This window comes from Scylla paramamosain, chromosome 1 (assembly GCF_035594125.1).
Source record: "Scylla paramamosain isolate STU-SP2022 chromosome 1, ASM3559412v1, whole genome shotgun sequence".
NCBI lineage: Eukaryota > Metazoa > Arthropoda > Malacostraca > Decapoda > Portunidae > Scylla > Scylla paramamosain.
The window spans coordinates 16441220-16455795 of record NC_087151.1 but is presented as its reverse complement, the minus strand read 5'-3'; the positions used below and the strand labels follow the sequence as shown (position 1 = coordinate 16455795).

Below are 14576 nucleotides of genomic sequence, written 5' to 3'. Positions count from 1 at the left end.
AAATTAGTAAGAAATGCAATATTGCAATGATGAGAGAGAGGCTGAAGACAGTCAGTTAGAGGAGAGAAGTTGATAAGATGAAAAGCTTTCGATTCCACGTTGTCTAAAAGAGTGGTATGAGTGGAACCCCCATACATGTACTTCATACATGGATAAGGCCCCTGTACATAGTTAGTAGGGGGAGGGTGGGGGGACTGGCAGAGACAACTCAGATGAGATGTGAAGTTTCCAGTTTAGCTTATAAGTAAAGAACAGATGAAGGATGTTCAATGTAGAAGACAGAGACAGCCGAGTGTCACTGAAGAAAAGGGGATTGTTGTCTGGAAGGTTGTGTCACAAATTTCTGGAAAAAAAATTAAGGACAGTGGCCTAAACAGTGAATATGACATGAAGGGAGCAACAATAAACACCATCCCTTGAGGCTGTCTAAAAGCTGCATGATGATTAGCCCATGGGTTCCAGGTCAGGTGCTGATTGACTCAAAATGTTGCATGCTAAGCTCCTGGGCAGCAGCCACAGTGGCAAGTGTGGCTCTCCATTCCATAATGTACAACTCATAGCCAACTAGTGGTGCAAGAGCTGGGGAAGCTAGATTTTACTCACCTTATTTACCTGTCCTTTTCAGTAATAGAGAGATGAACTCAGAATCAGATTATAGAAGAAAGGAGCAAGCTTCCAATTGTACCAAAAATCTCCTTTTCTTTTGGTGGTGAATTCAGCCTTTCTTTTTTTAGTGCTTCATGTGATGTAGGCATGCCATTTCATGGACAATTTTTTTAATTTATTTATTTATTTATTTTTATTTATTTATTTTTTCCAGAATCTGTTTAAGTGTCAGGTATGCAAAATCACTGTGACTGGCATCATTCCTGCTGAGGCTCATCTTCAAGGAGTCAAGCATAAGAAAGCAGTGCAAAAATTCAAATTAGATGCAGCTGTGGAACAAAACTATGACATTCCAGACTCTTTCATCAGTGGTAAGTTATCTTTTGAGGTGTAAATTAGATGCAGCTGTGGAACAAAACTACGACATTCCAGACTCCTTCATCAGTGGTAAAGTTATCTTTTGAGGTGTAAATTAGATGCAGCTGTGGAACAAAACTACGACATTCCAGACTCCTTCATCAGTGGTAAGTTATCTTTTGAGGTGTTTCAATTGTAACCATGTATAATACTTATATATTGTCACCTTTGGGACACAGTTTTGTTGGTTTGTCAGCTATCCACATTCCTGTAGCATAAAATTATGATACAAACCTCTCTGACAACTATCTGATATGCTTTATGTAAAACCAGTGTGAGAATGGGTATGAATCAAAGCTGAGTATTATTAATTGTCCTTTGATTAGATTTCAGAGAAATTTTAGTTTCTTATGCTGTATTACTGTTAAGTCTCCATATTTCCTGTTTTTGCATATTTAGAAAATTTCCAGAGAAACAAAAAATTCTCAAACATGAATAAAAACATGTTTAGCTTAAAACTACTCTGTCTGCATTTTGCATCAACTATCAGCCTATGTTCAGTTGTACTATGAAATTATTTGGGTCTGTAATATTTACATTATAATGGAAAAATCAAGATATGTGTTTGTGATATAACATTAATATGAAAATTTTTCATGGTTGGCTTCAACATCACATTGGGACATTAAAAATATTAGAAACAAGCTGGTTATACAGTGAAAAATGTTAGAGTTCATATAAGCAAGAATTTTTTACCCAATGTGAAAAGGCCTAAAAAACCTGAATGAGTCCTTAAGGGGACTAGCCAAGTAAAAAATCTGAAAATGTAAAAAAAAATGTAAAAATTATTTTGTGACATCCTTAGGCCTAGTACTTCACAATACATATGCAATAATTTGTCATCCACATTTAAATGCCACTTAAATACCCATTTAAATGCCCACTGCTCACACTTAGTCACTCAGTCAGTTATCGTAGGTGGGAGATGGTGATAGAAAATATTAATTAAAAAAAAAAAAAAGTTTACATTGAACAGTTTTTTTTCATAGTGGAGTATGGAGGTTTCTTCTCACAGCCTAGCAGAGTGGGAGCAAGGAAGAGCGGCAGTGTCTCAGTGCGTGTTCTACTTGCTTAGAGAGAGGGAGGGAGCTTGTGATACTCTCTCTTTCATCAACCTCTGTACATGTTTAGCATTCACTGACTCCCCACTTTTTGCTCTCTTCCACCACAGTGGGTAAGAAGAAGTCTTACCTTAACCAAAGGAGCGAGGTAATGGCAAAAGGATGCTGGATATTAGCTGAGCACCAGTGTGGTTCGCCCTCATTGTAAAAATGAAGTATGCACAGTTCCATCTAAGAGATTCCAGATGCCAACAAAATGTCATCTATGAATCTAATGCTTGCAGCTATGGCTCGAAATAATCAACAACTCAAATTAAATACATTATAATACTTGGCATCTAAAAATTCCAGTATTACATAGCTGCTATATATGGATGAAAAGCACATGAGCATCCCTTTAAACTTTAGAGCCTTGTATCTCAAAACTAACTTGTTGCACTATTAAGGCGTATTTTTCTGCCATTTATTGTCCAATTTTGATGATTTTGGTGTTATTAGAAAGAGTATTAAAATATATGAAAATAATTATGTGACAATTTTGATTGAGTGTTTAGTTTTTTCTAGCTTAAGAGAAATATCCAGATGAGGAAATATTTTGGATTTTTTTTCTTGACAATGAAACCAAAAATGAAAATTCTGTCACATTTTTTTTTTTAAACCGTAGAAGTATCTTGTGACAAGTTTTCAAGAAAATCCAAGAGAAACTGTCGTCAAAATGTGCAAAAATCTAAACCTCATTTTTTTTATATTTTCAAAAAAAGGAAAACTTGCTCCAGATTTAATGAAATTTATACATATAATTCATTTAAAAGAACTTTATAGCTCATAGAAATTTGGTGCAGTATGGTTCATAAATAACAAAAATGGAAAATAACTCAGTTGGTCACCTTAACCTATATAGCCAAATGCTATTTGGTGCTTTTCTCATCTCAATCCTGAGCCCCTATTGATTTTTTTATTGCATAAATAAATTGGAAATTATTTAGAACTCAGGAGAAAACTGTAACAACACTTATCTTGATATATTTTTGCCTTTATCGGGGATAGTGAAGGAGTGCTCTGTGGTACATTCTCTGGCCCAACTGCCAACCTCCCTCATCTTGCACACCATTCTGATACTGTATTTTTCCTGCTTTAGTGTTGCTTGTAAGCAATATGATTTTGTCTTTAAATACATACATACACAACTGTGTAAGATTTATAGAAATAACTAAATGTATTCTATTTCTGTGTTTAAATTTATAGCATAATTTCACTTTTATTGTTGTGTTTTTTGTCGATCTTGCTTATACCATCACTTTAGTGCATGGGTAGGGTAGATGAATTACTATTTCTCACTTTTGCCCAAAATTATTCATATTTACTTGCAAATTGTGCAGCTCTACATGCACCCATAAGGTAGAATTTTACAACGATAGAGTCATCTTTCCTCTCGAAAACAGACCTAAAGCTCATAGAGTGAATGGTTTGGCCATGGCAAAGTGAGGAATATACATAACTTTTGCCTCCCTGCCACTTTATTTGCCAAATTCACAATGGCTGTGGTTGAGTGGCTTGAATCAGATGATGTCCCCCCCTCCTCCACACACACACACACACACACACACACACACACACACACACACACACACACACACACACACACACACACACACACACACACACACACACACACACACACACGCACGCACTTATAAGATAGCATGATTTGAAAAAAAAAATGTGAATTGGGGTGTGTTTAGACATTTTTCTCAATGTGTACTAAAAAATGGAGAAAAACACAATGTTGCATCATTCAGAATGTGTTGTGTAATATTTAATGTCTTCATGCTGAATAGAAAGCAAAGTCATTTAGCTTCAATTTAAAACAAACTTGAGCTTCCTAGCTCATTCCAATAAAAAATTATTGTATTGTGCATATTGCCAAACTTGAACTGCATTTTTCTCCACTTTTAGATTTTGGCACTTATGTCACTATGTAACTAAACGCCTCATATGGAGCTAGCGAGGTGGCATGCCGCGCATCACAACCAAATCTAGCTGTGGGCATTTCATGGTGGTGACTTGCACACTGATGCGCAACAGCTCAGTTGGATTCTCACAAGGAAGGAGGGTGCAGGTCGTTCACTCACTCATCATTTATGACAGACGAAAACATTGAGTGGAACACTCGGCTGTTCATTGAACTCTTGAAAGAGCATCCATGTCTGTGGCAAGTTAGAAATAAAAACTACAAGAACAAGGCAGTGAGGAATGCAAGTCTAGATGCAAATTGTAGAATGAATCCACAGGCATTCTGATGTAGTTCTTAAAATCATCATGGCATTCTCTTTCATGTTCAGCAAAAATTTGTGTAAAACTTCCCTTTACACTCTGCCTGAAAATCCATTCCTTACACCAAAGCTTCTCACTCTGCCTGAAAATCCATTCCTTACACCAAAGCTTTCTCTCTCTCTCTCTCTCTCTCTCTCTCTCTCTCTCTCTCTCTCTCTCTCTCTCTCTCTCTCTCTCTCTCTCTCTCTCTCTCTCTCTCTCTCTCTCTCTCTCTCTCTCTCTCTCTCTCTCTCTCTCTCTCTCTCTCTCTCTCTCTCCTCCCCCTCCCTCCCTCCCTCCCTAGCTTTGTACAATCTGCACCCCCCCTTCAATGCACCATAAAAGTGCCTCTGGATGAGTAGTGTTGGCAGTGGCCCACATCCATACATACAACAGCTTTGGCAGTCCAGCAGGGCCTATATTCAAAAACACTTTGCTCTCTCACCACGACTATTTTCAAAAGTCACAGTGATAATTAGCCGGGTTCTCAAGAGTGTTTCTCCTGTTAATAATGTAGAAATCTTGTTAATCTGTCACTGGAACCATCAAAATATCCTTAAAATCCTGTGTCACTTCAACTAGAGTAGTGTTTCAGAATATAGTCCCAAGCAGATGCTACTAGCTAGTGCACAGCATGGCAGTGCGCTGATCAGTGTCCCCTTCCCCTACAGTGTGAACGTTTCCCCCCCTCCCCCACCGATCCCCACCTAAACCCACGTCAGGTTGTGCGGCATGAGGCATAATGTAGACATGGCTTAAGAGATCTTCCAGGACACCTTATCATGTTTGCAGAAATTTTCTGTAGTTACTATACAGGTTGACCATCAACACATTGGCATCCTTGGTTCTAGAGCCATCCTGAATTAGCCATTTTTCCATATTAACCGAGATTTACCCCTCAGCATATACCTTCCAATGTGTGTACCTCATGTACCAAAGAATGTTTTCAAATAAGATGAAGCAGCTACTCTGTACTAAATGTAAATTGAACACAACTATTAAGAAAGTGGAAATGGAAAATATGCCTGATGAACCTGTGAATATATTCTGCTATTGTTTCATCATTCACTGATTCTTTTCCTCCACAAACTTTACTTATCAAAATGATTTGGCACTTGTGGAATCTCTACAACAACCTCTCAATATACTCAAAGTGAAATTTTATAACAAGTTTTCTGTGAAATACCTTAAATTATTCTATCATCATTGTGCCAGATATTTCTGTACTGTCACTCCTTCACTTTAAACCAGTATCATTAGTCACTCATGATTTGTACTATTTCCATCTTTACACATTTATTCATATCCACTTTTTTTCTTTTTTTATCAGTGTCAGCAAAGAACTGCTTAAATTTTTTCTGCACCTTTACATTATATGCAGCTGATGATCCTGTGTCTTTTCTTTCACAGAGGGGACAAACAAACACCACAGTCTAGCTTTTACAACATTTCCTCTTTTCTTTTATTGTTATTGTGTTTTGTTTTCCATTTATATCATGACTTCCACTTCCTTCTTCTTTTGAAGGTGCAACTAGCATAAGATAAAGGACCATAAGTAAAAAAATCAGAGGAAAACCATTTTTCTACTCAACACTAGTTACACACATCCACAATGCAGGGCTTCTTGATTGGACTGGTGCATAATCACTCCTGCTGCTAAAATTGTTCTTGGTTTTACTTGACCCATTTCTCTTCTAATATATTTCACAGACATAGCAATAATAACTTCCTGGCAGATGTTGATAATACATAAAATCTATTTTAAAACTCAATGGTAGGACTTTTACAGTCACACATATGTAGAGTACATTTCTGTGCTATGTTATAACTCATTACGCTTGTTATCTTGCTCCATTTCTATCCTAACAGATAATATAGTGATAGTAGATTGTCAATATAACTCCTTTCAGATATTGATAATAAGATATATGAAATACCTGGCAGATGGTTTGGTATCCTCTTCTCAGCATAGTGTACACAACATTGGTACTGTGCTGCAATTCTAGCATTGTCTGCACAGTAAACTAATCACACAGCTACATCATGTTTAAAATATAGATAGCTGAAAATGTACAAGATTCTGGATTAAACATTGCCTGAGTATCAATGTATTAACAAAACATATGTTTGTTTTTCTCAGTAGTGATGGTATGGAAGTGGAAGGATAAAGCATGTGGTGATGACACACCACTGGCAGTCAAGCTGGTGATACTGAGAGGTGGGAAGATGAAGTGAGAGGCTACATCACAGTTTCACAATATGTGAATGTCAAGGAAAATTATGAGCATACTCTTAGGTATGCATGAGACTTGCTTTCTGCCAGGGGCCAACAGGGCTAAGAGTTTGAATGAAGTCTGTGTGAGTGTGTGGTGCTTTGTCTGGCCCACCCCATGTGGGATTACCAGCCTGGTATATAGATAATCATCATTATCATAATCATTATTAAAACGAGAGAGAGAGAGAGAGAGAGAGAGAGTGGGGGAGGGAGATAAGAAAGAGGTTCTGATCCAGAAATGAGTGCCTCTTTGAGAATACAGGTATCAGATTAGCAAGAATTCAGCAGTTCAAGGAAATGCCCACTTTTATTATTATTACCTTCACCATAATTCTACACACTACAAGTAATATCATCTTCACTTTATCTCCACACATCAAAAGTATATCATAACTCCACACCACAACTACTATCACCTTCACCATTAACTCCACACACAACAGTTACTATTACCTTCACCATTTACTCCATACACCACAACTACATCTTAGCTCCACACATCTTCACTGCCTGATTTTCTTTTCTTTTATAAGTGATTGAAACTGATGGATCTACTGTTCACAGCCATGATTGTTAACTATAGAGCTTAGAATATTGCTGGACTGTTCTTGGTCTCACCACCACCACCACCACTGCCATCTTACCACATCCTTACAGCAATCGTACTTCAGTCCCATCTATGCTTCTCTCTCTCTCTCTCTCTCTCTCTCTCTCTCTCTCTCTCTCTCTCTCTCTCTCTCTCTCTCTCTCTCTCTCTCTCTCTCTCTCTCTCTCTCTCTCTCTCTCTCTCTCTCTCATCATGCAACTATTGGTACACTAGTTGCATGATAAGAACGTGTTTTTATCTGAGAAACAATCCCTTTTCATGCACATCTTTTCCATATGACTATAATTTTGAAATCAGCATTTTGTTGGTGCCTTTCATCATCATCATCATCATCATCATCATCATCATCATCATCATTTCCTTTAGTAACCTTATCTTCTCAAAGGGACTGGACAGCATATATCTGGAGCAAAAAGGTTACCTATCCAGGATGCTCTTCTCTAGTGGGAAGTACATAGATTTTGTTTTAGAGTAACCTTTTCTTGTGGAAGCTACTAACCAAGGTTATACAAGTTCCTCTTTCTGAGGGAACTTTATTAAAAGCTGTAACAAGTCCAGGTAAATACTTCATATACTATCTGTAATACCTAATTTGCATACACATCATTAAGAGATTGAATAAATTTCATCACACCCTATTATTTGCAGACATTAGGGTATAGAGGAACTCTGTGAATGCCAGATTTTTTATAATGTTTCGTACATTCCCAAAATAAAAGACTGGAGAGTCTCAAAAAACTTTGAGTTTGGTGCCCAACTGGGACTATGAAAAAATAATGCTAAAGTTGATCACCAAAGTTGAGACATTGACTTGATAGGAAATAAGCTGATAAGGATTGGGTCTATAAGAAATCTCCATTCTTTTGTGCAACATACCTATAAAGACACAACAAAATAACTTAAAAAGTGAATATAGAATAAAGAAAGTCGCCTTTAGTGAGAAGAAATTTGAATTACATGAAGTCTGATTATCCAGTAAAGAATCATTGATGTTTGCTTTAATAATTCTTGATTTGGGGTAACTTGTAGAGGTTCACATAGAAAAAGCAGCTTATTAAATTCCCATTAATGTGTAAGGATACAAAGTAAATTTGTGTGGCTAATTAGAAAAATAGCTTCACCTTTAAGTTGGATCTGAAATTTAGTTGCTGCTAAAATCAATATCCATGAATTAATTCCTGTTAGCTAAACAATCCCTGCAAATAGGAAAGGATGGGAGTGCCCTTTTCCACCAGTCAAGACTGGTGGACTTACAGGTTCTCAGGCAGTGATATGCCTCTGCCTCCCACCACTAGCAGTCACTTGTGTGCTTATATTCAGGGTGATGGAACATTAATATTAATTCATTATTGTTATTATTTTATCTATTCTTTTTTTTTCTTTTATTTATTTATGTTCTTTTTAGGTTACATACATAATTTATCTAGCTGGTATACTTGTATTCTTCAACAGCTAATTGATGTTGTGTGTTACATATTTGTTTATACCACAGATCTTTTAAGTTTAAAATCATTGGCTTACACATGTTTACAAATCAGAGCCACAGGTCTTAATAATACTCCTTTTGAGAATATACTATTCAGATTATGTGAAATTCTCTTCATGTCCACTTTTAATGAACATAAGTTCATGTAAAATACAAATGATGAAATGGTAGCTCATACATTGTGCCTAGTCTGTTCTTCCATGATTATCCAGGAGTGTAGTGAAGTCATACTTGACACATTTGTCACTTCAAAGTAGGGCAGTATTTCACTCAGCAGATAGCACAGCATTGCATTTATGATGTTAGAAAGCATGAGATTACAATTACATATTTAAGGTTCAACCATGGAAAATTTTGCATAACCAAGGCATAAACAAAATCCAGAATGGCATGCCAGAGGCTTGCTCTTAACTTGGCAGCACTTAGTTATTTACAACTCATGCAAGGTGGCAACAGCATTGGCTCACTGTCATCACACACTCTCTCTTTTATGTCCTCTTTTAGCATTAAATCTTGAGTGGGTGAATAACCATTAAATCTTTGGAATCAAGCTAACGGAAGAAAGAAATTAGGAGAGCATGGACATCATTGTCACCACCACCACCACCACTACCACCTCTATTGCTACTCTTCTTCCTCTGCAGCTGAACTTCACAATACATTGACTGCTATAAATAAACTTATTTTCATTTTATTTGTCGCAGGTCCACACATGTAATTTTTACTAATTATTGCTTGATATAATTATATTGTCAATAGTAATTACTGGTGAGTTAACAACTCTTGGAGAGAGGCATAGGAACTAACCTGATTTCTGCTTAAACCAGCAGAATGTATATAGCTGGATGTGGGCACTATGACAAGCAATTCTTTTTCAAACAATGACAATGCACACACACACACAACTCATCTGCCCAGACTGTCCATATTTCAGAGGAGTTACTTCTCACTCTACACATCTTGCCATACTTCCATCATTGCAAGACTTTATATCAGCCTCTGATTATTCAACAAAGTCCACAAAACCATGAGCAATCTTTTAGCCATATATACATAGAACATATGAAAATAAAAAGACTGCAAAAGACCAGTTGGTCTGTACATTTTGTATTATCTGCAAATTTTCTGGTATCACTATTTAGCCAAAATGTAAATAGTTTATGTACCCAATGAAAATTAAAAGGACTAAATTAAATCAGGCCCCATGTAGAACACCACTAATAACTTTATTTCAATCTTATATTTTTTCATATATCTGTAACCTTGGCTAACCTATGCCTCAGCTCAGTTTTGCATATTACCATTTATTCCATGAATTTTAATCTTGCTTAACAATCTTTCACAGGAAGCTCTATGAAAAGAATTATTAAAATAAAGATCTATTACATCATGTCATTGTTATCTACTGCCTTAAATGCCCAGCCATAAAGATAAAAAGATGCCAGACACAGTTTACTGTAAGAAATACAGAAGATTGTGACAGTAAGAAAAAAGATGCAGACATTGTATGACCCAAAGCCATATTATATAAATGATAACCAGTTGATAAAGAATTATTGAAAAACATAGGAATATGAATATAAATTAAAAAGATGGTTGTTTTGAAATAAAAAAAAATATATGAACAAGTGTTGATAATTTGAATTGGTGCAGACAAGGAACATTGTGAAATTCAGATAAAAATTATGTTTGGATCAAAGGTATGTTTATACAAAAACAGGGCAACACAAGTTTGACTTAAATCCTGGTAACATGCAGTATCCTCTCAAGTTTTGCGGATGCTTTCTTCTGAAGGCATGACGCTAAACTCAAGGATCACAAAACTTGGGATACTGATGACACTGGAAAAATGCTTAATTATTCCAGCTGCATGGCTTAGAATTCTGTGTGTGTGTGTGTGTGTGTGTGTGTGTGTGTGTGTGTGTGTGTGTGTGTGTGTGTGTGTTTTGTCCTCACTTCTGGTATGATGCAGCAGCGTGGCAGTGTAGCAGCACCACCATGTGTGTATGTGTTTTGTTCTCACATCTGGTGTTTGGCAGTGGTGTGGCAGTTAACTAGCTTAGGCCAAGCATCCAGCCAATGTTTGTCAGTGCTTCTCCTTTTGTGCTCATTTTACTATATCTGACTTAACTTCATGGTAATTGCTTTCCTTTTTCTTCAATGCACTGCCATCAGAAGAGTTTGCCTTATGCTTGCGAGCCGTAATGAAGGGCAGACTGCTCCCAGAAAAAGTAACACAAATGAGAGAGCAAATGATAAGTAGTAATCCAAAATGGAGCACAACCAAGACTGACCAACACTTCCTTCCTCAGTCTATCATCACACAACAACATATTCCTCCACCATGCTCACTAACTAGTTCTTTGTGTTATTTTTATTTTATTTTATTTTATTTTATTTTATTTTATTTGTTTATTAACCCTTTCCTTCCGGCGCTTAAATTATTTTCCCGTTTTGTATGACGGCTAAAAATGGTAAACCTAGAAATTGTCAGAAAATTGTTTGAATACTAATAATTATTTTCTCTTTGTTATTCTGAATACAATGATATACTTTGTAGCTCGATGTGACCTCTGAAAGTTGAGTTTATGCCTTATAAAGGATTCCTCCTCCTCCTGCTGTGTCATCCAGAAATAGCCCGGAGAGCGATGACGTCGCGCGCACACACACTCTCTCGCTCTCGCTCTCTCTCTCTCTCTCTCTCTCTCTCTCTCTCTCTCTCTCTCTCTCTCTCTCTCTCTCTCTCTCTCTCTCTCTCTCTCTCTCTCTCTCTCTCTCTCTCTCTCTCTCTCTCTCTCTCTCTCTCTCTCTCATCTTGGAGGGGAAATTGTACACTTCCAATGAGAGAGAGAGAGAGAGAGAGAGAGAGAGAGATTTCATCCCTTTTCACATCAAGTTTCAGGCAAATAACATTCTCTCTCTTTCTCTCTCTCTGACAAGTTACCTTCTACCATTTTATTATAAAATCGAAGATAATGAAAAAATTAACAATAAAGAATGATAGGTATCATCTCTCTGTTCTGATAAAACAGGTGGATCCTGTAAATCATTTTCCGAGTCCCCACTAATGTCTTCGCTTTCTTCAGCTTCTTCTTCTAAATATTCACTGTCACTGTCTTCAAACTCAGAAGCACTGCTAAATACATATGTTGTGTCCTGCTCCATAGTGAGTTATGATCTGAGATCCTTGGCTCTTATCAGGATGTCTCTTCACACTTATGATGGTGCTTTCCACCCGGTGAGTGCTTTCCACCCGGCGGGTCGCTGGGGTTGCCAAGTGTCGCCCGGAGAAAGGGAAAATAGCTTAGTTACCGCTAAATTTCCAGAGCTAGTGACAACACTACATGTGGAAACATGCCAGACACTTCCACTCACACCATCTGACTCGAGAAACCGCGCTTGGACCTCAAAATTGAGGCGCGAAAATTCTTGATTACCAGTATGATTGCCGTCGCTACGGACGCATTTTTGCAATCGTATATATACGATTGCCGGAAGGAAAGGGTTAATTTCTTTTTCAATGCAGCATGAAAGGAATTAAAGGGCGGAAGTCTGCAAGCTGATCTAACCAAAGAAACCAATAGAGGAAAATATCCAAAACAAAATAAATAAAACAAAATCAAATTGCAATACATGATATTTCTTTGTCTACTTTATTTGATTCAGGAAAGATTGTGTGGTGTAGTGTAAAAAATGAGATGATTGCATTGGAGAGCATATCAGTACCCTCAGTGTAAGTGCAGCACTTAAACTTTTTTTTTGCTTCCAAGTAAAGAATTGCACAGGAAAAAGCACTGCCAGTGTCATAGCCATGAAATTATTTAAGTCAAGACCATCATAAACTAAGAACTCCATGTAGTTGTGTGTTTTTTCACAATGCAATGGCACTGTCAGCGTCTTTTCTCTCCCTGTCTTGCATTCAAGCTGGCATGACATGCTGTGGCTAACAGTGGTTTATGCACTACAAATTAGTACATTCATGTATATGAACTGTACATGGAAATAAATATACAATACATAGGAGTAGTGGCAAACCTTTAAAATTTGGTGTCATGGGCATTATACTGACCAGTGCCCACAGTGCCCATGTTCATCCTCAGTAAAAGTAATTATCAAATGGCAGGCTAGTGGAACACGAACAATCTTAGAGGCAGTAAGAAAAACAGCAAAACAGTAGTTACTCATTATATACTTTCTAGAAACAGCGAAGGTAAAATCACACTTTGATGCAACTGAAGAAATTTTATTTTATATTTTCTATGATCAAAATTCTTTTCAAAGTAGCATTCAATTTACAAAACAAGCAGGTGCAATCTCAGTTGGAAGAACAAAAGCAGAGAGAAGGCAAGTGTTAGTTCCACTTGGGAAACAAGGAAAACGATAGATAGCAGGTGCACATATATTAGCAAAAGAAATAGCATTATAAATAATGCACAAAAATTATTTCTCCTTCCCATGCCCGCACTTCTTTGAAAAGAACAAAGTGAGCTCATCATCTTTGTTCAGCTAGTCTGTCTGCTGCCTCTTGATCGATAGGACTGCAAGATCACAGAGCTGGGTCTGGGTCATCGATGTCAGTCTTCAGGAGTTTTAGCTTCGAGAAAGATCTCTCACATGAAATGTTGAACGCTGCCATGGTCATCATGACCATGGCATGATCGACATAAGAAAAGAAAGCCATTAAACTGGCACAGATTTGGGTAACCAATTTTTGGTACCCCCAAGCCACATGCCTGGGGCCTGGGTCACCCCCTGCTCCCTCTATACATTTGCCACTGCATAGCATGTATGCATGTATTTTTACCATCTGTGATGTCAATGGTAGGAGTGTGTAACACATACAAAATGAAAGTGTGAAACTTGGGGAGATAATGTGCAAAAATCAGGATAGTAAGAATCTAGGATTCTGTGCGAAACTTGAGGATTGCAAAACTCAGATACTGTAAAACTCAGCAGGGTACTGCACTGCTGCATACACAAACATTTGTAGACAAAGGAACTTTGTCAGAAACTGAAGTGCACCTTCATTGCTGTATAAATAATCTCCACTGAAAAAAATATATCTTATCTTATGATGTGAGTGTGCATCAGGTTTAATTGCATGCTGTTGCCATGCCTGTTGTAGACTGATACTCATGTTAAATTTGATGGCAAAGTACAGGTTGCCTTCTCAGCTGAGTAGATGTTTGATATTAAGCACTGGGAAATCTGAGTACAGTGGGCCCTTTAATTGTATTTTATTTTATTTATATTTTATTTTATTTATTTATTTATTTATTTATTTATTTATTTATTTATTTATTTATATTCATTTATTTTATTTATTTTTTTTATTTTTTTTAAGAAATTGCATAAAATCTGGAAAATGGAAGATATATTTTTTGGCTAATGTTGAGCTTATCAGAGCATCAGTTGAATACATAGGAATTTGAGTCTGGTTTGTTAGTATGAAATTTCACTTCATCTGAACTTAAGTTGGGTTCATGGGAATAAAAGTCCACTTCATTTGGAAATAAGTCCTCTTTTTAGGGCCTTCCCTAAGGTAGCATAGTAATGATAAAATTGGAAATTCATGGAGTAGCTTACTTGAAATATTATATACTTATAAAGTAAATATATTATTACATGATGGAGTGAAGGAAAGAAAAAAATGAATTAATACAGAAAACCGCTTGACAGTTCCCACCTTGATACTCAAAAAGTATGATTGAGTATGAGTAGGGGAGTGGCTTTTCGTGGATGGTTGAGGCTACCTCAAGCTCATGCATTCTATGATTTCATGCTTACCTTTTAGTGTATATAATTTTAAGG

At 36.9% G+C, this 14576-nt stretch overlaps 1 protein-coding gene across 9 annotated transcripts in view; it reads left to right on the top strand.

The window, feature by feature from the left end:
- The window catches only part of LOC135101447 (zinc finger RNA-binding protein-like), a 141295-nt gene that overhangs the window by 14804 nt on the left and 111915 nt on the right, over nt 1-14576 (top strand). For 8 of the 9 annotated variants that reach the window (XM_064005449.1, XM_064005486.1, XM_064005476.1 and 5 more), the window contains one exon: nt 821-977. The exons of the other annotated variant lie outside the window; for it this stretch is intronic. In XM_064005449.1, coding sequence (XP_063861519.1) covers nt 821-977 — 157 coding nt within the window. The remainder of the gene's footprint in view (nt 1-820; nt 978-14576) is intronic. 9 annotated transcript variants of the gene reach the window in all.